This window comes from Alosa alosa, chromosome 14, assembly GCF_017589495.1.
Source record: "Alosa alosa isolate M-15738 ecotype Scorff River chromosome 14, AALO_Geno_1.1, whole genome shotgun sequence".
NCBI classification, from domain to species: Eukaryota; Metazoa; Chordata; class Actinopteri; order Clupeiformes; family Clupeidae; genus Alosa; species Alosa alosa.
The window spans coordinates 23365994-23392178 of record NC_063202.1 but is presented as its reverse complement, the minus strand read 5'-3'; the positions used below and the strand labels follow the sequence as shown (position 1 = coordinate 23392178).

The 26185-nt window shown below is 46.3% G+C and overlaps 1 protein-coding gene across 1 annotated transcript in view; it reads right to left on the bottom strand.

Annotated features, from left to right (window-relative positions):
* The window catches only part of psd2 (pleckstrin and Sec7 domain containing 2), a 30895-nt gene extending 5057 nt beyond the window's left edge, over positions 1-25838 (bottom strand). The window contains 12 exon segments of the mRNA XM_048263480.1: positions 1512-1582; positions 1914-2104; positions 2409-2452; positions 2949-3038; positions 4555-4613; positions 5290-5402; positions 6790-6870; positions 7244-7438; positions 14437-14571; positions 14573-15292; positions 16558-17073; positions 25342-25838. Of these exon segments, the coding sequence (XP_048119437.1) occupies positions 1512-1582; positions 1914-2104; positions 2409-2452; positions 2949-3038; positions 4555-4613; positions 5290-5402; positions 6790-6870; positions 7244-7438; positions 14437-14571; positions 14573-15292; positions 16558-16979 (2121 nt within the window). The 5' untranslated portion in view covers positions 16980-17073; positions 25342-25838.
* Positions 25839-26185: the final 347 nt, after the last annotated feature.

The window sequence follows — 26185 nt, the reverse complement described above, 5'->3', positions numbered from 1 at the left end:
GACATATGGAAGGTTTGGCTGATGACGTAACATCGGGTGAGAGGCTGTTTCTACACACTGTAACTTCTGTTTTATCTCTACTTTTAGCCTGAGATCCGGATTGGTTTGGATATTACAAATGGCAGTTCCCACACTCATTTAGACTTTACTTCACCATAATCATCTCCAGCCAAAACTTGGCAACTCTCAATCTAAGTGTGCAGGCACAAAGGAAAGGAAAGTCCTAAAGGAAAGATCCGGAGTTATGTAAAACAACCTGAGGTCTATTTATGGATTATAGCTTAAAACGTTGTCTAGGAGCACAATCACGTTTATTCGTTATCAAAACTGTTTTTCATTGAAGCAGTTATAGCAATGCTTTTGTACATCCATGCAACTGAGTTTGCAACAAATGTCACATTTGCAACATTTTTTAATTTTCAGTGGCTAATGTCATGTTGGTTAAAATGCACTGTACTGGTTCCCTGCTGAATAGTCCTACCCCATAAAACAAATTGGCCTTATTTCATCACTTGAGTCATTACATGCAAATATGTTGAACTAGCTGTCATCCCTAGTTGTCAGTCTGTCTAACATAAAAATATGTGACCTGACAGACAGGAATATCAGGATGTATAGAAAGATGTACAGTGGTACACAGCTCTGACCAATGGGTGTTTTACTGTATATTGATCATGTTTCATTTGCACAATGTTGTAAAAGCCTTTATTTTCTTTATATTGTCACAATGTCTGTCAACAGAAAAAAACGTTGAAACATGTCCACTGTCTTGCAATCAACTCCCTCTACACACAATAATGTGTAACTTTGTAGTTTTGAAATAGAAAATAGGGTTGCTTTATGCATTGCTCATTAGAAAATACTTACATAGTAAACTGTCAACATTGACCACAAGACAAAACAGTTTGACTATCTTGACATAAACAATAGCATTATGACTTGTCATTGTGATTGCACTGACCATTTCATTGACATAAATATTTGCTTTTTGAGGCATACACTAAGCATTTTGAGCAAGATAAACGCGTTTGCAGGTTATCCACTATGCAGTGCAGTTTGCATTAATTGTTCTGTATGTGGAGTGTGTGTTATGTGCGTGTCTCTGTGTGTTGTGGAGTGTGGTGTGTTATGTGCGTGTCTCTGTGGTGGAGTGTGGTGTGTTATGTGTGTGTCTCTGTGTGTTGTGAAGTGTGGTGTGTGTTGTGCGTGTCCCTGTGTGTTGTGGAGTGTGGTGTGTGTTGTGTGTGTCCCTGTGTGTTGTGGAGTGTGGTGTGTTATGTGCGTGTCTCTGTGTGTTGTGGAGTGTGGTGTGTGTTGTGCGTGTCTCTGTGTGTTGTGGAGTGTGTGTGTTTTGTGTGTGTCTCTATGTGTTGTGGAGTGTGGTGTGTGTTGTGCGTGTCTCTGTGTGTTGTGGAGTGTGTGTGTTTTGTGTGTGTCTCTATGTGTTGTGGAGTGTGTACCTTCTGCAGATAGAGAATCATCCCCAATTTATAAAGTTGTGGAGTGTGTACCTTCTGCAGATAGAGAATCATCCCCTTCAGCACAGCGTAGAACTTCTTCCAGCCACGGCGACCCCTAGGGGCTACACAGGGTACAGCAAACAAGAGTCACGTTCCTGCATGCACACGCAATCGCACACACACACACACACACCACAACACACACACACACACGCACACACGCACGCACGCACATACGCACACACGCACGCACACATGCACACACACACACAATGCACATACAAACACACACACACACACACATACACACACACACCACACACACCACACACACACACACACACACACACACACACACACACACACACAAACACACAGACACACACACACAGACAATACACATACAAACACACACACACACACACACACACACACACACACACACAAACTCACTGCGTTTGCCATCCATGTCGGCATGACTCTTGCGGGTCAGTATCCCGTGTTTGTAGGTCACAGCGTTGACCAAGAGGGGAATGGCGATGAAAGGGTTATTCCCATCCGTTACCCGGACCCCCCTTCTGGCCCCGCCCTCACACTGCTCCTCCACCAACTCTGACAGACTCTTCCTCAACTCTTCTTCCTCACTGTGGAAACAAAAACACATACACCATTAGAAATCACACACACACCCAGGCCCACAAACACAACGAGGCATGACACTATTTCTAGTTTTGCTTTCTTAACAGAAACACACACACACAAACACATCAGGCATAAACACACACACACACACACACACACACACACACACACACACACACACACACACACACACACACACACACACACACACACACACAGAGAGGCACACACACACACACACACACACACACACACACAATGCCTGCAGTCTGGCTGAGCTTGTGTAACCCACAGACATGTACTCACACAGCCCACTCAAGCTTCTCGTTCTTTATGGAGTTGTACAGCACCTGTGGATGGACACACATGCAGACAGGTCAGCTTGGAGCCCACAGGACACAGCAGGACACAGAGACAGAGGGATTACATAGACAGGACATACTGTAGAGACAGAGACACAACTCAAGCACAGTCAGGGTGCATAAGACAGGACAAATACACAGACACAGAGACTGTAGGAAAAACAATGTGGGCTGGACAACAGAACATATACTGTAGAATATATATATTTATCTATATACTGTATAATATATATATATATATATATATATATATATATACTGTATACACACACACACACACACATATATATATTTACACACACACACACATACACACACACACACACACACACACATATATATGCATGAATATGTGTGTGTGTGTGTGTGTGTGTGTGTGTGTAGTGTGTGTGCGTGTGTGTGTGTGTGTGTGTGGTGTGTGTGTGTGTGTGTGTGTGCATGAGAGTGAGTGTGCATAAGAATATTGTGGGTTGCATGTCCTCACCTTTAGTACTTCTTTGGGGAAGTCTTTGCCGTCATTCAGTCCATCCAGGTTGCTGATGAACTGTTGACAGGACATCTTTTTACCAATGTTCTGTAGAAACAATAACAGAACTTCATGGTTCCATGTTCCACAGGATTATTCTACTGTCCAAGTGAGACTGACAACACCGAGGCTCTCTTTCAAGACCGAGCGTCCTACTGTTGGCTGGTTGGAGATAGGATGCACATGCTCTGCTGCTGTTACAGAAGTGACCACAAGGTGGCAACATAGGACTGAGGCACCCTCCAGAAGCACCAGCAGTTTTCTGGATGTCAGACCTTGTGCGCAGCAGACTGAAGGTCTGGTGTTCCTTATGACAATCAGTCAATACGTCTTTAATATAAGATCATCACCAATCAGTCAATACGTCTTTATGTGAGATCATCACCACCGCACAAATGGTTCCTCACATGTTGCATTACTTGGCTAAAGATTAAGGACAATCACTAATAAATCACAATTAAGGACAATCATCAGAATTACGAACAATCAATAATAAATCACAATTACTTTGGAATGGCAACACCAAATATAGGAACATTGGTCATTTTCAGCTCAGAGCATAAAATAATTGACAAAACAAATGGTTGATGGTTAATGCAATGTTCCATTGGTGTGACTATATCTCCGATGCTCACAGCACACCTGCTTTTGTGAATGCAGAATGTAGAGAGTCACGCACTATGTGGCTCCAATCATACAGACACAATACACCTGCAGCTACAAGTGCTCAGCCATTTATGCACAGGTGTGAAACAATGTAATTATCCAATTCAGTTTTAATTAGAGTGCATATCAAATGAATGTACACACACACACACACACACACACACACACACACACACACACACACATAAAAACAAACACAGAATATATCGTAATCTTCCAATTAACATCGGAGAGGAAATACTTACCACCTGCTCACCAGTAAGCAGAGAGAAAGAAGTGAATGACAGAGCCAAAGGAGGAAAAAAGAGAGGGAGGAACAGCAGGGGGAAAGAGTGTTAGAAACAGGAAGAAACAGTTAGTTCTGGAACATCTGAGCAGAGCCGAGGAGAGAACTCTATGCAAGAGGAACATTCTAGAGTGTTCTAAAAGAGTGGAACTAGGAGTTATATTCTAGTGTTATATACGAAGACATGTTCTACTGCAGATAAGAGAGAGAGAGAGAGACAGAGATAGAGAGAGAGAGAGAGAGAGAGAGAGAGAGAGAGAGAGAGAGAGAGAGGGAATGACTGACTGAGAGATCAGTAGATAGAGATGAGAGAGTTCCATGGGAACAGCCATGAGAAAGATGAGATGGAAAGACATGACACAGTCAGAAGAGATGAAGAGAGAGGGAGATGAAGAGAGAGGGAGATGAAGAGATGTTGGGGAGCGGCAGGTGAGTCAGTGACAGGACACTGCATTAACAAGGCTGTGTGTGTGTGTGTGAGCGTGTGTGTGTGTGTGTTTGTGTGTGAGAGAGAGAGAGAGAGAGAGTATGTGTGACTGTGTGTGTGTGTGTGTGTGTGTGTGCGTGCGTGCGTGCGTGCGTGCGTGCGTGCGTGCGTGTGTTCATACTTACGTGTCCATGTAGGTCTGTGTTGAGGAGCATGAGCGCACAGGTCAGTGTATGGGCTCCGTCTGTTGTAAACAAATACAAACAACCACTGAGTACAAAATATACATTATCCATTCTGTTTAGAACTTAAGTACACACACACACACACACACACACACACATTTAAAGAGGTATATCTGAGTCAACACAACATCTCCATGACATTCGTCATGCCACTCCATTATGACGGTCCCACTCGTCAGCGCCCTCTGGGCACATAGCAGCACAGGGCCTGATCTGTGTTATGACGGAGTGGGGAGCGTGTACAGATGATCTGATTCAGTGTGATTCAGCCACAAGAAAATCTCATTTGGAGCACACAGGGAGATTCCATTATAGACCAATACTGACAGCTTTCATATCGGACACACACACATCATCTTCGATTTCTGCATGTGTGTGTGTGTGTGTGTGTGTGTGTGTGTGTGTGTGTGTGTACTTAAGTTCTAAACAGAATGGATAATGTATATTTTGTACTCAGTGGTTGTTTGTATTTGTTTACAACAGACGGAGCAGTAGTAGTAGTAATGGAGTAAGGGATCAGTGTGGTCCTCATGAGACTTCAATGCATCATAATTCACTATAAATATGGATCAACTGCCGACATTCATAAAATTGATGTAATTCAAACAGAAACTTCTAGACAAAATATCACGGTATGTGTGTGTGTGTGTGTGTGTGTGTGTGTGTGTGTGTTACCTTCAGAAGTGAGTGTATCAGGGTTGCAGTGGCAGAACCTCTTGGAGAAGTGCACTAACACCCTCTCCCGTTCCTGAGTCTCCCCCATCAGAGGAAACGCCTTCAGGAAACTCCTACAAGACAGAAACAACCAGAGTGAGAACGACAGAGGAGGAAAGGAGGAGAGATAGAGAGGTGGAGAGGAGGATAGAGAGATAGAGAGGTAGAGAGGAGGAGAGAGAGGTGGAGAGGAGGAGAGGAGGAGAGAGAGGTGGAGAGGAGGAGAGAGAGGTGGAGAGGAGGATAGAGAGGTAGAGAGGTAGAGAGGAGGAGAGAGAGGTAGAGAGGAGGATAGAGAGGTAGAGAGGAGGATAGAGAGATAGAGAGGTGGAGAGGTGGATAGAGATAGAGAGGTGGAGAGGAAGAGATAGAGATAGAGAGGTAGAGAGGAGGAGGAGAGGAGGAGAGAGAGGTGGAGAGACAGAGAGGTGGAGAGATAGAGAGGTGGAAAGTTAGAGAGGTGGAGAGAAGGAGAGAAAGATGGAGAAGTGGAGAGGAGGAGAGAAAGAGAGTTCCAAGGTCCAAGTGGGCTGGACAACAGAGGAGAAAGAGAGAGATGTAGGACAAGGGCAGGAGAGAGAAAGAGAGGGAGAGAGAAAGAGAGGCAGAGAAAGAGAGGGAGAGAAAAAAAGGGAGAAAGATAGGGGAGAGAAGGAAAGAGTGACTGGGCATGAGAGAGATAGATAGTGAGAGAGTGAGAGAGAGAGAGAGAAAGAGACAGCTGAGTCACTGTTGACAATGGTGTGAGTTGACATAGAATGACATGTACTGCAGGGTGTGTGTGTGTGTGTGTGTGTGTGTGTGTGTGTTTGCGTGCATGTGTGTGTGTATGTGTGTGTGTGTGTGTGTGTGATGTGAGTCAGGGGTCAGATCCGGTCAGCAGAGGCTGATATTCTGTGAGAGCCTGTGCATTCTCATATCACGCACATGATTGTGTGGTTTCACGGCCGGTGTGCTGTGTATGAGACCAGCCTGGAGTGTGTGTGTGTATGTGTGTGTGTGTGCATGTGTGCGTGCGTGCGTGCGTGTGTGTGTGTGTGTGTGTGTGATTATGTTGTTTCAGGGCCAGTGTGCTGTGTATGAGACCAGCCTGGAGTGTGTGTGTGTATGTGTGCGTGTGTGTGCGTGCGTGCGTGCGTGCGTGCGTGCGTGCGTGCGTGCGTGCGTGTGTGTGTGATTGTGTTGTTTCAGGGCCAGTGTGCTGTGTATGAGACCAGCCTGGAGGAGAGGAGGCGAGAGAGAAGGTTGCTGTGATAACAGTAACAGTAACCAAAAAGCACTGGGAGACTACAGACCTCTGCCAAGGCCAAACTACAGACCTCTGCCAAGGCCAAACTACAGACCTCTGGCAAGGTTAAACGGTGTATTGTGCAAAGCTAGTGAAAGTGAAACTTAACCAGTGGTCCGGTCTTTCATTCCGCAGGTCTGTCCTTGGACCATGCAACACTGGCCCAGACTCACCTGAGAGCTCGATCGAGTGACAGGTCAGAGAAGTCGAAGAAGGTTAGATACTCCGACGCCACCATCTGGCTGAAGTCGTTACTGCAGGGAGAGAAAAGACAGGAGGAATGGAGATGTAAAGGAGGACTACACATCCACACACACACACACACACACACACACACACACACACACACACACACTCTCTCCACATTCACAATCCTAGACACACCCATGCAAACCACATACACACTCAAATTCATAAGCATAGAAAAACACAAACATAACCACATACACACACACACACACACACACACACACACACACACACTCATTCACTCAGAACCTCCCCCCCCCCACACACACACAAAATAATAGAACACACAAATTTACAGACATGCATAAATGCTCAAACACACCACACACACACACACACACACTCCAGACACAGACTGGTCTACGCCCTCTTACTCACTTCTTGCCCAAGTGTCGTGCCACATCGCAGCGTTTGAATCCCTCCAGGTGATACAAACGCTTGGCCAATCGCTTTGCGGCGTCAGAGTCGGCACGGCAACCATTGGCGAGTGTATCTGTGCTCCCGCGGGCAAGCTGTTCCAAGCTGCCGAGTTCTGACTCGGAGTCTGAGAGCACATCTGCCAAGCTGGCATCACTATAGCAACAACACCACAACAAAAACAAAAACACAAACATCACACATATGAAGTAGAGACCTCACAGTGACCAATATCATCCAACCCACATGCTATGTATGTGACTGGTGCATGTGTGTTTGTGTGTGTGTGTGTGTGTGGTTGTTTGTGTGTGTGTGTGTGAGTGGTGTATGTGTGTGTGTGTCTATGCGTGTATTCACAGGTGAGGTGTGAAGTGTGTGGGCTCTTTTGCCTTTTGGTTTGTGTGAGTGCATGAACATATGTGTGTGTGTGTGTGTGTGTGTGTGTGTGTGTGTGTGTGAGCACACAGCAAAGATGTGTAGATAATATCTTAAGTAAATTACGCGGTGTCTGGTGCCACACTCAGTAACTGATACACTTAATGCCCATTCCAAAGTAGCAGATTAACACAATGAGCTCTGATCCACTGGTATGTGAATGTGTCTCTCTCATGTGTGCGTGTGTGTGGTGAGAGAGGAGGGGGGTGTTCATGTGTGTGAGCGTCTAGCGAGCGTGTGTGGTTAGGAGTGGAGGAATGTATTCCTGTGTGTGAGCAGTTAAGCAGGGTTTCCTAGATCGTTTGGCCCAAGGGCCAAATTATGTCAAGCATGCCAAAACAAGGGCCAAAGCATTCAGGATAAACACACATACACCTGGAAACATTTAAAAATTGAAAAAATAATCATCCTAACACTCACACACATTTCTATATCTGACTCTGACCAAAAGCATTTTCATTTAATGCACCTCTGAAAGCAAAATAACAACAGTGTGAATCAATGTCAAGAGTGTATTCCTGTGTGTGAGCATGTAGTGAACGTGTGTGTGTGGGAGAGAATGAATGTCTTGGTAACTGGATTAAGATGATCCCCAATCATGCATACCATCAGCACGGGGCCAGAGCAGGCAGCAGGTTCCCCACACACACTTCCAATATCTCTCCATCAACACTCACACACACACACACTCACACACACATACACACACAAAAACACACACACACACACACACACACACACACACACACACACGTTTGGGCTGGTGAAAATCAGGAGAGAATTGTATGTGTCTAAACACATCTACGAGGTCCTTTCATATAACCAGCACCAACCTCCCCTCCCTCCATCCCTGCTGTTGCTAACAAACCATTTACCAATACCAAAAGGTTCTGCACACAAGCTAAATGAAACAAAAGACAGAAATGTGTGTGTGTGTGTGTGTGTGTGTGTGTGTGTGTGTGTTTGTGTGTGTGGTCCACCTTGCTCATGAATACCAAGTCTTTCATCTGGACAAACCACCACTATGCTACATGCGCCGGGGATTCTGGGAGGATGAGTCAGATTTTTGTCTTGATGTGATTACACCAATTACATTACACTTCAACTCAATAAGATGCCATTAGCATGGGCGTTACCATGGCAGCCACGGAACCCAGTGTCCTCAGCAAGGAGGAGAGAGAGAGGTTGCAAGAGAAATAGAGAAAGCAAGAGAAATATAGTATAGAGGTATAGTAGTATAGTATAAGTGTCTACAGTGTGTGTGTGTGTGTGTGTGTGTGTGTGTGTGTGTGTGTGTGTGTGTGTCAGGATGTCTGGTCTAGGCTGTATAAGTCACAAAAATCTGAAATCATTAAACTACATGAGGATGAAAATAACTCATACACATACCTTATGAGTAATTGTTGATCTGTTTGTTCTGCATGAATGCAACCCAACCAGTGCAAAGGTCTTTCTACTGCAAGTTAATAATTGTGCAATCAAGGGTTTCTGTCTTTGTGATTCATGGCCAATCATTTTAGAGCATTATAAAGCCCACCCATCAGCCTCATAACACCTGTAAATGGAGATATCGGATCATTACACAGTGAGGAGATCAATACCAGTGGAGCAAGCCCTCCCCATCCGATCAATAACGACCAATTGATCGGTTTCAGAGTGATTGATCAGAGTAAATGGTTTCCATGGAGAGAGTGAATAGATGCTTGTGCCTGGTGTTAGGTAAGACGCACTGAGGTAGACGAGGACGAAGGCCCCTATCTGATGATGACCTACATTGATGTTAAGAGTGTGTGTGTGTGTGTGTGTGTGTGTGTGTGTGTGTGTGTGTGTGTGCATGTGCGTGTAGCACCAGGTTCCTACCTCCGCGCACACACTCATAAAGTCGGCAGCAGAGACATGAGACTGCTTGTCTATGACTCATAGGTAATCTCTCCTCATCCCTCTCTCTCTCTCTCTCTCTCTCTCCTCTTCTCTCCCTCCCTCTTCCTCCTGACAACTCTCCTTACTTTAACGCACCCACTCTATCTTTTTTTTTTTTTCTACATCCCTCTTTCCCACACAGTTCAATGCTTTATCTCCTCTGTTCTCCTCTCTCTCTTTCTATCTTTCTTTTCCTCTGCCTGACAAAACCCTCCCTCTGTCGTTTTATTCCTTTCTTCTGCATGCCTACTTGCTCTCTCTTGCTCTCTCTCAGTCGCGTGTCTAAGTCTTGCTCAAAGGGGTGTGTCATGCAGGGGTGTGGAGACTGAGGTGAGCTGCCATCATACAAAATCTCTCTGAACTTGAATGTGTTAGAATGCCAGTGTGTGTGTGTGTGTGTGTGTGTGTGTGTGTGTGTATGTGTGTGTGTGTTTGTGTGTGTGTCATTTCTGTCAGCTTACATGTATTTAATTCAGTTTTCACAGCTCATGTTACATGACAGACAACTCAGCGATTTATAGTTATCCAACAAAATGATACAACAAATCACACACACAGACACACACACACACACACACACACACACACACACACACACACACACACTCACACACGCACACACACGGTTGTCAACTGCCACACTCTTTGGTGAGTGTGTGTTTGTGTGTGTGTGTGTGTGTGTGTGTGTTGCCTATCTGCCAGCTCATATGTATTTCATACAGTTAAAACATTTCCACAGCTCATGTTCTCTACTGGCAACCCAGCAACTTATAGTTAGCCAACAAAATCATATAAAACAATTAGTCATATCACACACACACACATAAAGTTGTCAACTGTCACACTGCTCAAAATGTGTGTGTGTGTGTGTGTGTGTGTGTGTGTGTGTGTGTGTGTGCGTGTGAGTATGTGTATGTGTGCATATGCATCTGTGTGTGCATGTCATCTCAGCAGCCCGCTGGCCATAGCATGAAGTAAACAAGTCACATGTTACACACAATCCATGACACAAGTTTGTTCAGGATTATGTTATAGTCTATAGTCTACCCTAGCCTACTGGTCTAATATCTAATATGGGGAAGCATCCCATTACAATTCAACACGAGTAAAATAATAATAAAAAAAAACATGTTTAAATAAGTTATTTCCTTATAAATTTGAAATAGTGTGCGTGACAGAACTCTAAGAACTCACAGAAGTTCCAGCAGAAAGTCGAAGTGATGATCATATTCCTCTTTCCACATATTCCCGCCGTCACGGTCACTCAGTCTCGCGGACTGAGCGACATCCGCTGAGGCGTTCCTCCTGACCCCATTCGCCTTCGGCTGTAGTTTTCCCCCAACAAGCAGTTTAAGTAATCAGGTTCTTTCCTAATGAACTAACTTTTTCCCGGCGTCATATGCCGAGACGAACGCCGCTATCATCTCATCCCTAGGTTTTACCTCGTAAATCGAGGCGCAATGCCTTCTTACATGTGAGACAATTGAACACTATCTGAACGGGGCAAGAGCCCGGCGTCAAAGGCACGCACGCCCGAAGCTGGCTGTCGGGTAGTTTCGCGATTTCCCTTCGCGTTCCCAAACCCCTGCAAGCAGGGGAAGGGGGCGGAGAATTGTCCTGGAGAGTACGACATATTTCCGCCGTTTTAAGAGCACAGCTGGCGGCGTGCCAGAAATCTACACCGCTGTACACCACTGTCCGCCACCAGCGGTGACATAAAACCTCAATCTGTCCGGTCCAGTTAATATAACACCTAGTGTGCAGGTGGCCTCGCACTGTGGAGAGTATTCATGGATCATATGTGTTTTATACGATGTGAATTGACCAAATAAGTTATTGTTTTGTCAGTCTTAAATGTAATTTGATTAAAAAGGACAGTATAGCCTACACACACAGCCCAGCAAATATAATACAGAACTGCTCCATGCACTGCTCTCTCTCTCTCACACACACACACACACACACACACACAGTAGCAGATTTCTATCACTATGGTATGACACATCCTGGCATGGTCTTGAATGTTTCCAGTTCCCTTATCTGTTAGGTTCATCATGCATACATGTGTGTGTGTGTGTGTGTGTGTGTGTGTGTGTGTGTGTGTGTGTGTGTGTGCCCGCATGTCTGTGTGTGTGTGTGTGATCTGCTTGATTCATGTCTCTCAGATGTCTGATGCTGGAACAGCTCTGTGATCCCTGCCTCTGGTGAGTAAATATCAGACTAGGGGCGAAGACAGACAGACACACACACACACACACACACACACACACACACACACACACACACACACATGCACACACATGCATGCACACACACACACACACACACACACACACACACACACACACACACACACACACACACATCCATGAACACACACACACACACACACGCATGAGCCCCTCTGAAGTTGAGAGGATTACCAGCAGGGGAGAAGAGAAGAGACAGGAGGGAGGGAGAGAGTGAGAGAGAGAGAGACAAAAAGAGAGATAGAGAGAGAAAGAGAGAAGGATGGAGAGGGATATGATCACTGTAATTCTGTTTCTTGCTCCTCTCCAAACCACCTTCACCAGAAAGGACTGACTGAATCAGCATGCAGGAGGACAAAGATCCGCATATGCTGCGGAGGACATGTCTGAAAGCAAGTGTGTGTGTGTGTGTGTGTGTGTGTGTGTGTGTGTGTGTGTGTGTGTGTGTGTGTGTGTGTGTGTGAGAGAGAGAGAGAGAGAGAGAGAGAGAGACAGAGCGGGAGCAAAAGTGAGAGAGAGGCTTTGCACTGTCCTACTGGGATAAGTATGGGCTTGAAAAGACTCACCCTAAGAGGACAGTCAGTTTTGGGGTGTGGGGGATGGGTGGGGGTAGGGAGGAAGAGGAGGGGTTGAGGTGGGGGGGCTTGTTTTTTTTTGCAGAGGGACGATGAAGAGGGGAGAGGGAAAGTGAAGAGAATCTGAGTGAATGAGTCTACTGTGACAGAGTATAGAATGGAGGATGTAGCTTTTTATAAGCTTGGCCTGCATGCCAAATCTAAGCAGGGAGTATGTGTGTGTGTGTGTGTGTGTGTGTGTGTGTGTGTGTGTGTGTGTGTGTGTGTGTGTGTGTGTGTGATTTTCTGGGGGATGCAGGAGGAGTCTAGTTTAGTAAACACATGTTGTTCCTGTAAACAACTTCTCTATGATCACAGAACACACACACACACACACACACACACACACACACACACACACACACACACACACACACACACACACATACACACACACACATGCACACAGAGTTTAATGTTCTCCAGATTAATGGATGCCATAGAGGTCAATGAAAAACACATCTGTGTGTGTGTGTGTGTGTGTGTGTGTGTGTGTGTGTGTATGTGTGTGTGCATGTCGGTAACTCAGTAGGGGATTTGATGAGGAATGCAGGGGTATGGTCATGCTGAAAGGCCCAGGGCTGCAGTGTTGTGCTGCATACATGTGCTGTATAGTGCGCTTTCATGGGACTCAGTGTACATTTTTATGTACAGCGTTTATGTGTGTGTGTGTGTGTGTGTGTGTGTGTGTGTGTGTGTGTGTGTGTGTGTGTGTGTGTGTGTCTGTTTGTTTACATCTGTTAGATGCATACATGCAGTAAGACTATGTCTCTCTCCCTCTCTCTCTCTCTCTCTCTCTCTCACACACACACACACACATGCATGAGTGTGTGAGTGTGTATTCATGCTCTGGCTGTGAAAGAGGAAGGCAGGCTAGAGAGTGATGATGTCATGACTAAAACAATGCCTCATTCAGGGCCCAGTGGGGGAGAGGAAGCCCAGAGTCTTTAAAAAAGAGAAAAAAAACACAACATCTGCTGAGACAGAGAGGGAGAGAGGGAGAGAGAGAGAGAGAGAGAGGGAAAGAGAGAGAGAGGGAGGGAGAGAGAGAGAGAGAGAGAGGGAAAGAGAGAGAGAGAGGGAGGGAGAGAGAGATAACTTTTATCTAAATGAATGTCTGTACATGCATAAAAATTGAAACTTGAAATTGAGAGAGAGGGAGAGAGAGGAAGAAAGAGAGAGAAAGAGAGAAATAAGAGGAAGGGGGGTTCATGAGGCACCAATCAGGCACCAATCCAAATCCAAATGTACTCATCACCTGTACCTCTCTAATGTATGTTGGTAATTGGTGAGGCCAAACAAGTAGGCAAAGGGTTCCCTACAAATTGACTTTGGGGTACCCACTGAGTAAAGGATGCCGCTACTTTATACTTTGTTTTCATTAAGAAGGATGCGATTGTCATGGTAACCCGTGGGTGCAGTACACTTCTCCGGCACCATAATAGACATGGTAGTGACGGCCACTAGCACCCAGGGGCTCTAGCCTTGTTGCTAGCACCCTCATCTCCCGATGCTGGAGGTTGGCTAGTTCAGCTGGACTGTGCTTCTCTACCCAGAATAGATAACATGATCAACACAAAGTCAAGAGGAGACTCCTAGAGTGTGTATGGGACAGCCAAAGGGTCATGTGCTGCTTTTGTGTTTGTGAACCAGACTGCTGACCATCAAATGTAGAGCGTACGCCCTCTGCTGGACAAGCTTGGATACTTTGTGTACTCATGTGAGTATTTTCATGTTTGCATGTGTGTATTTGTATCTGTTTGTGTGTGTGTGTGTGTGTGTGTGTGTGTGTGTGTGTGTGTGTGTGATTTTTCTGTTGTGTCCCAGTGTATTGTCTGTTGTGTCCCAGTGTATTGTGTCCTAGTGTATTGTCTGGTACAGAGGTTTTAAACACACACACCCACACCCACACTCACCCACACACACACAGTCTTACCTCATGGAGGTGGGGATGCCTGCGCTGTCCCCATTGCTGTGTGTGTCTGCGTGGAATCCGTTGGGAATGGCTCGCTGGCTCAGCACGTTTTCCGAGCGGCTTCCCGGAATGGTGGTCCGGAGCGGACTCCCGCCCCCCTCCTCCGTTGGCCCGCACTGTCATCCCTCTTTCCTCCCCTTCCTCTCCCTCCCCCTCCTCCCCCTCTCCCTCCTGGACGGGCTCCAGCTCCAGCTCGGGCGGCTCCGGCCCCACCAGCGCCCTCTGCTGGATCAGCGGCGTGAGCGGCGCGTCGAAGCTCACGCAGCTGTCCGTCTCGTCGGTCAGCGACAGCACGTCCAGCGAGTCCAGCGAGCTGTAGCAGGTGCCGCCCCTCAGCAGCTCCGACTCCACGATGCGCTCGAAGGTGGAGCTGAAGCCGTCCTGCGCGTCGCGCGAGCACTCCTCGTCGTTTCCGCCATCACACTCGTCCTCCTCATCCCCCTCTCTCACACTCACTCTTCTCTCCCGCACCTCTCCATCCTCCTCCTCCTCCTCCGTTGCCCCGGATACCTGCTCCACAATGAGTTCAAAAGCCGAGCTGAAAGTGTCCTGGTTCGGGTGTTCTGTCCCCTCCTCTCCTCCGCCTTCCTCCTCTTCCTCCTCCTCCTCCACCTTCCTCTCTCCTTCTACTGCTCTGCTCTGTTCTTCTCTTCCTCCTCCCTCCTCCTCCTCTTCGTCCTCCACCTCTGTGTCAGCGTCCTCCACAGAGCACTCAAATGTGGCGCTGAAGGTGTCACACTCTTCCTTCTCCTCCTCTTTTTTCTCCTCCTCTTCTCCTTCTGTCCGACTGACCTCGTCCATCATCCTGTTCGCAGCGCTGCGTTGTCATGGAAACGACAGGATTACATACAATAATCCACAACATAATGCTCAAACACAAATACACACCGAAATACACACACATATGAGCATGCACACACACACAAACACATACACACACTTACACACGTGTGCATGCACACACACACAAACACACACACGTACGGACACATATGCGCACACACGCACACACACTTGCACGCACACACACACACACACACATTGCTAAAAACACATAGGCATACGCAGAAATCCAAAACATGGTACTTCAACAAACCTTCCTATATACACAGACACAAAGCATATTAAATACAATCCAACTGCAATGCTCTCTCTCACTGACACACACACACACACACACACACACACACACACACACACACACACACAGTAATCCTTATTGTAACTGTTACACACCAACACACATGCACTAATCTCAATTCTAAATGCCTACTGCCACAAAAATACTCTCTATCACACACACACACTTACACACAGAGGACCTCTACACACACGTTCACACACAATCCAGCTCACTACTTAAGTACAGAGCTGCTGCAGTCTGCCAAGTATTTTCCCTATACATTCCTGCTCTTACAAACACATACTTAATCACACACACACACACACACACACACACACACACACACACACACACACCTATACATGTTTCCTCTCTGTGACACACACAGACACACACACACACACACACACACACACACACACACACACACACACACCACCACACACACATACACAGACACACATACACACACGCACCTATACATGTTTCCTCTCTGTGACACACACGCACATACACACACACACACACACACACACACACACACACACACACACACACACACACACACACACACAATACACACACACACACACACATGCACGCACACAGTCCCACCGGAGCACCAATGAGGACAGCTCAGCTGCATGCTGAGCCTAAAATACTCCACAACATTCTCCTGCCTGTGTTCCGGAAGCTAGCTCCAAATGTGACACACACATACACACACACACACACACACACACACATACACACACACACACACACACACACACACACACACACACACACACACACGCATACACACTTATCAGACATAATAAGAACACACACGATACGTGTCACACATACACATATAGGCTGTCAGAATAAAGATATTAAATCATATTCAGCAGTTCTGTGTCTGGCATTTAATCCTATTGTGACATTTCCTGGACTGCCGTTGCCATGGTAGCACTAACCTCTTTGCGGGCTCATCTGTGTGTGTGTCCGGCTGGTCAGTGTGTTCTTCTACAGCGTCTGTCTCTGGGTCTGCACACCTGCTCTCCTCCTCTTCCTTGTCCTTTTCTGCCTCTTCCTCTCCTCTCTCCTCTTCCTCTCCTCTCTCCTCTTGCTCCTCCTCTCCTCCATTCATCACCTTATCCTCCTCTTCCTTTCGTCCGCTCTCACCCTCTCTCTCCCCCTCTGCCGTGCAGTCCTCCACAGTCCCATCAGCCCCTGTGTCTGGACTGGGTGACTCAGCTGGTGGAGATCCAGCCTCCTCCCCAGCGCTCGGATCCTTGTGGCCCGGTTCAGGCTCTCTCTCCTGGGCCAGGCTCGGGTTCAGCTCAGCCTCTGCGGGGGTCTCCAGCACCGGTGGGTCACTCTGGCCCTCCTGGGTCATAGTGCCCACGTATTCCAGTCCAGCGGCAGCCCGCCCCTTCAGTGCTGTGGTCGCCTAGACGACCGTCTCTATGGGATGGGGGCAACAGATAGGCCTGTGGGGAGGGGGGGGGGTGCAGGAACAGGAAGTGAGGTATGAATACTGGATATGGTTCAGTGTGCCATAACAAAAACTAGGATACTTACCAATGGTCTGATTGACCGTTACCAATCGGCTGCAACCAATGTGAATTAAGACTGATATGACTACAACACATGTCCAATCAAACCCTTCTTATTTATACATGTGTGAGTGCACCAATCATATCACTGTAAAGCATAATCCAGCCAATCATGTTGTAGACAGACAGACAGACAGACATACATACAGATAGATAGATAGATAGATAGATAGATAGATAGATGGATATAGACAGAAAATATATATAACAATACTGTTAATGTATTATTATTATTATTATTATTATTATTATTATCATTATTAGTATTTATTTATTGACTATTGATTTGTTTGTTTCATTGCACTCATCACACAGAAACTAGCATCTCTGTCCATTCAAGGCTAACACAGTCTCACAGAAGCTCTCTGTCCATTCAAGGTTAACACAGTCTCACAGATGCTAGCATCTCTGTCCATTCAATGCTAACACAGTCTCACAGAACTAGCAAGCAAATGGTAAACATACATCCAGAAACAACTTTGTAAACAAAGTCCTTTGATGAGCCTTCAGACCAAACCATTCCTGCACTCACTGGGCTGCAAGGCTTTTGTTGTGTTTTAACAAGCACTCCTGCCATATGATTGGCTACAAAGCAGTGGTGTGAAGTGAACAGGAGACAGCATGTGACAGAAAGAAGTGTGTGTGTGTGTGTGTGTGATACACAGATGTGTCCAAGATGAAGGGAGAGACAAGGGGGTGGGTGGAAAGGAGAGGGGGAGGTCTGAGGGAGAGAGGGATTGAGGAGGAGGGAGAGAGAGGGGAAGGGGAAAGAAGGAGAGAGGGATTGATGTAGAGGACACTAAAGGCGTGTTTGAGATGGTAATCCTCCACAGAGCATCACTCTCATCTCTGATGTGTCAAATTCCCCTGCTATCCCTCTGTGTGTGTGTGTGTGTGTGTGTGTGTGTGTGTGTGTGTGTGTGTGTGTGTGTGTGTGTGTGTGTGTGTGTGTGTGTGTGTGTGTCAATCAATAAGCATACAAGTCCACCAGCTTGGTGAAGCCCAGATGAGAAACATGATGCATCTTTTGTAGTGGAAAATTACATATGTGATGTGTTTTCTGTGAGTTTATTAGTGCACATGGGTGTAAGAAAACACCATGCGTTTGCCTCTTCAATCATTCTCTTTATGTGTGTGTGTGTGTGTGTGTGTGTGTGTGTGTGTGTGTGTGTGTGTGGAGGGGGGCAGCCAGTTTGTATGTGTCTGTAAGTGGACAGTTACACTGAGACAGAGATTTTTCAATGGGAAATCTCCTGAGAGATTGTGAGTGTTTGTGTGTGTGCTTATGTGTCAGTTTTCTGTGCATGTACAGCGTTTTAGAGTGGTACCACACACACACAAACACACACACAGTTGCCCTTTCACCCCATGCACCAACACTCAAAGAGACTAATGCACTCACACACACATATGCATATGTGATCATATCATATCATATCATATCATATCATATCATAGGCCATATGCTTGTGGAATACATTAGAATTTCAATCAACCAAGAAACCCCACAGTAACATGAAGACTGAAGACTATGAAGACTAATCGACATCACACAATGTCCCTTTCCCCATCTCATTTCACCATCTCTACCTCCCTAGTCCTGTTAGCCTATCCCATTACTTATACTGCACATGATTATATTATACATCTACTGAGGGTAAAGAAATGGGACAGGCTAGCAAAGGACTAAATGCATGCTTCTACACATGATATGAGACACATATATCTACAATATTTAGCACTATTTCCCTACATGTATGCTTCTACCCACATTTCCTACATGCATGCTTCGTACCCACATTATTTTCTAACCGCACTGTCACACAACACTGTTTGAGCGGTTAAGTGAATTGACGTGCTCTTTCTTTTGCAATGCATTTGGGAGGCATGCCTACACACATGTGACTGTGTGAACATGTGCACCTGGATGCTAGTGTGTGTGTGTGAGTGTGTGTGAGTGTGTGTGAGAGAGAGATGAAAGGTAGTAGTCCTACTGCTGTGTAGTCACAGCTGCAGGAGAGTAGTCAACACAATGCTCTGACACATGATTGCACTGTGTGTGTGTGCATGTGTGTGTGTGTTGGAAGTCTTCTTATTTGAGTTTTAGTTCACCTCACTTGTGCTTTGCATGTGTAGGTGTGCATGCATGTTCATGAGTGCACATATATGTTCCGTGCTTTAGGCCTACACTCAAGTGCATGCTTGCCTGTGTGTGTGTGTGTTTACGTGTGTGTGTGTGTGTGTGTGTGTGTGTGTGTGTGTGTGTGTGTGTGTGTGTTTGCATGTTTGTGTGTGTGTGTTTGCGTGTTTGTGTGTGTGTGTTTGCGTGAATGGTGTATGTGTGACAATTTGACTAAGTGAATGAGCTGCACTACTGTCAGCATAACGCCAGGGCTCTTTAGCATTCTCCATCTCCCTTAATGACTTCACACCACCTGTCAATCAAACTCCCTCTCCATTACCCAAGATAACCGTACACCAAAGACTGGACACTTAGACCACACACTCACCACAGCATACAGACTACAGCTATAAAGTGTACACTATTGAAGGCTTCATAGGAAAGACTGCAGACTCATCAAAGCCTGAGCACAACAGACAACTCCAGACTAAGCACTCCTGCCAACCTCACACTAAAATACTTCAGAGTGGCCACACACTCTGCATTTCGATCATAGGCACACTACTTCAGCATGACGTCAATACTGTATGTCCAGCCTGTTCATGAGAAGGCCTCCGTGATGATGCCTTCTGATTCTGTGTTTATGTATCGGGGGACTGTAATAACCTCAGGCTGAATCGGAATGCTCTAACATCACTGCTAATTCAGACTGATTCCGGCTTCCCTTGTGATTGCACTCTATTTTAGGCATAGCTACTGTGTGCTTGATAATTCATTTGCACGGGCTTATTCTTACGTAAGTCAGGGAGCGCACGCACCAATAGGAGCCTACTGTACATCTGCACTTTAAAAGCATACCGGTATGTTAAATGAAAAATGTAAATGAAACTCCCTGCTGTCAATATGGTACCTTCAGTTAGCGTTGGATTTAGTTTAATTTACATGAGTACATGAGTGTACATGAGTGTAAGACTGGCATAGCATAAAAAAATAAAGGATTAAAGATATGTAATGACAGCAGAAATGCATTAGCGTGATTTTGTGCATGAGGTACATTGTAATGAAACCTGCATTGCTCAACAGGTAAGACTACACTTAAGATTACACTTAAGTTTAATGAAAGTAAAGTGTGACCCCCACTAAGAATCTCAAAGAAACTGCTTCTGCAATCACGAGTGATGGACACGTTATCCAGACCCCTAAGGAGTGACAGCAGTGAAATAAAATAATATTAGACGAATGAATGAATGAAAACTCCCACAGTAATCTGAGTGTCTTTCTTTTATGTTCCACTGTATTGTGTTCCTACAATTGTATCATTACTCTAGCCTGGTAATGTCAACAGTGGCTCTTCACACTTATGTGGGTCAAAGGTCAGACAAATAAACACACTCCTGACCCTCATTGGATCAGTGGGTTCTTATCCTCACTGGCTGATGGAGAGGGTGGTCCCTGGCAGCCTAGAGATTAGTTCCTCACAGGGACAGATAGGACAGTTCCTGGTGCTGATTGTTTAGAAACAAAATCCATTCCTGGCCATTTCGGAATGACTGAAAGAAATAGTTCCTGAGCATCAGCTGATAACAGGAAAGAATGGTCCCAGCCTCCAAATGGCTTCCAGAGAGCATGGACACTTCTTCACTATAACAACAGTTCTTAGCTTTTACTGGTTAACAGAAGGAACAGTTCTAAGCTTTACTGTTCAACAGACTGAGCAGTTCTTAGGCCTTAACAGAAAAAGCCATTCTGAGCCCCTACTGGTCGATAGAAAGAGGAGTTCTTAGCACTTAATGGTCGATAGAAAGAGCAGTTCTAAACCTCTTACTGGTTGACAGAAAGAACAGTTCTTAGCCCTTACTGGTCGTTAGAAAAAGCCGTTCTGAGCCCTTACTGGTCGGCAGAAAGAGCAGTTCTGAGCCCTCACTGGTCGACAGAAAGAGCCGTGTAAACGCTTCACTGGTTTCCAGGAAGGAGGGCTCCAGGCCCAGACTGACATACTGGAGGAGCCGTTGATGCTCCACTCTGGCCCGGCCCTGCACACAGCAGCAGAGGCCACTCAGAAGCACTCAGTCTCCTGCATCAATACACTCACACACTTACACTTTTTAAAAAATGGCTGCCAAAGGTGTTTGACCTGTGTGTGCGTTTCAAGGTCATGAGTTGGGGTGAAGAGAAAGGTGCTGTCAGGCACATGACTCACATGACATGACAAGGCAGTCACAGGCCATAACAGGATCAAGCCAAACCAGAATTTGTGTCATAAAGAATGTCCAAACTTGAGGATAAAGTGTAAGGGTTGAGTGTTGTACCCACTTGTGTGTGTGTGTGTGTGTGTGTGTGTGTGTGTGTGTGTTAGCCTGGCTAATACCAAGCCACTTATCAAATCTCAGTTGAGATTGAAAATGGGTCTAAGGCAGCAATGAAATTAAACTTAAACCGGTATATTAAACTCTTAGCCAGTCTTTTCAGAGGTATATCTTAGCCAGTCTTTTCGGAGGCTAATATGTGTATGTGTGTGTCGTGTGTCTCTGACTCTGCATGCTGAGGAATGAATGGGTACATACTGTATGTATGTCAAGAGTAAGTCGCTTTGGACAAGCGTCTGCCAAACACCATAGCCAAATAACCATGTGTGTATGTGTGTTTATATGTATGTGTGTGTGTGTGTGTGTGTGTCTGACAGACCCACCAGCTTTGTAGAACAAGGGTCAGATATTAGATGCCAATCCACTTGATGTAGAGCTCCCTAATGCCCCCCCGCACCCATCATCTCCCCAGTCTGTGCGGGATTAGCTCTTTTATTTACTGTTGTGATTTAGTATTTATTTAGGTTTAGTATAGCTGTTAAATGAAGCGGTGAGTTTGGCTCAATTGTTAAATGCAACAGTGGATAGGACACAGTCTGACTGTGCGGTGCTGAGATGCATCTGTTCAGTGGTGCCACAAGAGGAGCTTGGTTATTAAATTCAGCGATGAGCTTAGTCTGGTTGATAACTGTACCACTGACTAGAGTCTGGCTGTTAAATGGACCGATGAGTTGAGCTTGATTGTTTCATGCAGTGGTGAGCTTCACTGAATGCTAAATGCAGAGGTTAGCGGTGTCTAGTTGTTAAATGAAGCGATTTGATGAGTTGTGGTTGTGGTTAATGTAGGGGTCAGTCAGGAGTCTGGAGTGGGTTTCTTGGTGCAGCACTGCCTGAAGGCACTAGGGTTAGGCATAAGGTTAGGGTTAGTGTTGGGGTTAGGTTTAGGATTAGGTGCCTTTAAGTCAGCGGTGGCAGCGCTACCTGGAAGACGACGTTGGGGGCATAAAACATCATCGAGCCTGGAGTGGCTTGTTAAATCCGGTTGTCAAATGCAGAGTTGAGGTATGTTATGATTAGTGGTTAAATACTACAGTCTGAATGTTGCAAGCAATGGCAACAAATGTCTACATGTTAGAAGAAGTGATGATGAGTAGAACTTGGTTCTTAAATGGCAGTAAGTATAGTCTGGTTGTTAAATACAGGGATAAATAGAGTCTTGTTGCTAAATGCAGTCATGAGTGGCGTATGGTTGCTAAATGCAGCGCTGAGTGGCGTATGGTTGTACAGTGATGTTTGGAGTTTACTGCAATGATAAATAGGGTCTGAGGAAGATGACATAACAGTGAATGCTCTGGACTGTATTATCTTTCTGTCTGTCCACCCCCTGCCCACTCCACTCCCTCTTTCTCACCAGCGTCTCCCTCCATCACACCTCAGTCTGGGCCACTAGAGCTTTCTCAAGGCTCCGTTATTGATCACATTAAAACAAGGCACCATCTCCCCAGTGAGACGAAATCAACATGCAGCCTCGGAGAGATATGGAAGGATAAGCAGGGAGAGAGAAGGACAAAGAGAAAAAGAGAGGGGGAGAGAGAGGGAGGGAGAGAGAGAGAGACAAAGGGAATGAGAGAGACCTGGGGGAATCCACAGAGACAGACTCAGACTATCAGATAGACCACCAGACACACAGAGTAAGGCAGAAAGGAATGACATACAAAGAGAGAGAGATAGAGAGAAAGCGAAAGAAAGATGTGTGCATGTGTGGGCACAGAGACACACACACACAGATGGACAGATGCACAGACATAGACACAGATCGGCTCAGTGTGCCCAGGTGGGAGGGGAGGAGATGGATGAGATGGATGTCCACTCCGTCTGGTTACTCATCTAATGTGGGCTCCATACGCAAAGAGGAGAATCCTTCATCTTCCTGCTTCCAGCGCCTCTCTTTCTCTGTCTCATCTCTCTCTCCTTACCCACACAATCTCTCAATCTCTCTCTCTTTCTGTTGGTCTCATCTCTCGCTCCTTACCCACACCATCTCTCTCTCTCTCTCTCTCTCTCTCTCTGTCTGTCTCATCTTTTTCTCTCCTTACCCACACCATCTCTCTCTCTCTCAGTCACATTCTCTATGCATCCAGCAGCATGGTAGACTCATTGACCTACTAACCCTTTTCAGCTGCAAGACATCACAGCCCAGAGAACGTAAATGAATGGCACACAGACTGACTGGCAGACAGCTAGAGCACGAGAGAGAAAAAAACAGAGCTCAGGTGTAAGGTGAAGCTTTCATAATGTATTTCATTGAGGTGTAATTGCCCAGTCCTTACATGATGCTACGAACAAACGTTGAATGATGGCCTGGGAGATTCATAGGCAGTGTGAAGAATGGGAGTGTGGCGTGGGAGATGAGACGTGGTGTCTTCTTAACATGTCAACACTGTTTAATAGAGACGAAGACCACCCCTTAAGCGAGTGCGGGGCATCCATCCGTGAAAATGGGAACCCCTTAAATCACCTCGTTCTGTCAAAGCCTTGGCTTTCAAGGTCAAACGTCGCATTGCGTTGCGCCATAGCATCACTTACAACTACTTCACCCAAATCACAAAGGGGGGGCAATGTCGGTGTGGTGTCGTGTATTGATTTCCATGTTTCTGCATCGATGGGGCAAAACAAAAGTAACCAGTGCGCTTGTTGAATGCACCGCAGCTTTGGACTGAGAAAAATGGTCCAATCGACCGTTTACACATCCCACTCCTATGTCTAGCGCGCTCCTGTCTGCTCGTCTGACGCCTGGAGTTCAACTGAATTAATTGCCGGAGCGGGAGCTTGACTCGGCATGCTCGAGCTAACAATAGACCGCTAAATAAACATTAAGGGGAAGGTACTCGTTTTGGCCCAGCTTGGTCTCCTCTTGCCTGTCTCCTCCTAGGTCGTTAACGGCGTCAAATTGTACTGGGCGCGGGAGCTAAATCTTGTAATTGAGATGAAAGCGGCTGGCGGGGAGAGACTCCCCCACGCGCAGCCTCGCACCTGTGCCAACCTGCTCATCTTAGTAGAAACACCAGATTGTCAGTGGAAGGTGTTTAGGCCTGACAGCTTCCTTCTTCTGTTTTCCCTTTTCTTTCACACACACACACACACACAGGGAGTCCTTGTGTTTCGCGCGAGCTCACACACATACAGAGCAGCTGAAGCTTTCGCCGCAGCCATATTCCCCCAGCCTCCCGGTGCAGTAACCATGACAACAGGGTGGCTGGGAGACACTGTTCTCTCTCTCTCGGCTCGCGCTTTCTTCTATCCAAAATAGACCCCGCTAGCACGTCAATAGCGAGCTGCCCTGAAAAAAAAACAGTTTTCCTCCACCAAGGTCCCTACACAAACAGGCCAACAAACCCCTGACTAAGACTGGTCGGAACACGCGGCAACCTCCGTGTGTATCGCTGCCCATGGGTGTCCGAAAACTGCCGGTACAGCAAACATCACACACGCATCTCTTCCTACCCCTCTATTGATCCTACGAATGACAAGGACATTGTGCTTGGCTGAGACGGAAATTATTTAATTTCAGCTTCGGATAGTGATGCACTGCTTCATGAGGGCAATAAAGGGATTTTCAACAGCTGCATGAAATGTGAACAGATTGATTTAGACCGTACCGTTTTAAGAAGATTACGACCTGACGAGCAAAACGCATAAAGCGTCTGCACTCACCGGCTTCACCGAGTCCAAGATGGGAAGAGGCAGTTGTGTTGTGCGTTGTTGTGTATCCCTCTACCTTCGCCCATCCACGCCAAACAATCCACAGCGTTCCTCTCTTTTTGGTGCACAGTCAGACGCATGCAGACATGTACACTCCTCTTTCGCGGACTCCCGTGCAGGCGAGGCAGCACGCGACTTCCAACACACAGACTGCTTGCTTTGCAGCTCGCTTCGGTTTTCCAGCCGGCGCGCAGCGGCGGTCCTGACTGCGCGTGGATATGTCGGGGGGTCGGTGTGTATGTGTGTGTGCGTGTGTTTGTGAGCGTGTGTGTATGTGTTTGTGTGTGTGTGTGCGCGCGCGAGACGGGACGTTAAACGGCACTGTCGCTTTCTGTACCGTCTCTACTGAGGTGACTGTCCGTCCGGTCGAAATAGTCTAATGATTTTGATTTAATTTCGCCAATGCGTTATTCGATTGTTGTGGCGGACGAGTTATCTAGTCAGTCCGATCACCCCCTCCCCAAGCCCTGCTGTCAGGCAGTGAAATGTCACATGCTCACATGACATTATAAAACACATTGTGGACTATTGATTACGCCTCTGAAAAAGGAAAACCGGGGCCACATCACCAGGAATGTTATCATGCATTCAGTGGAGCAGTGGGGGAGATGTGTGAACCTGCACTTTACCCTAACCTGTAGCAGCAAGCAAGAGGTGTGTGTGTGTGTGTGTGTGTGTTTGCAGTGAAGTTTGACCTCCATATGTAAACATGCCCTGTTTCAACTGGGCTGTGGCTGTAGCAAATACAAAATGCAATAACTTTCAGTTATTGGTCAGGAATTAGACACACAAACAC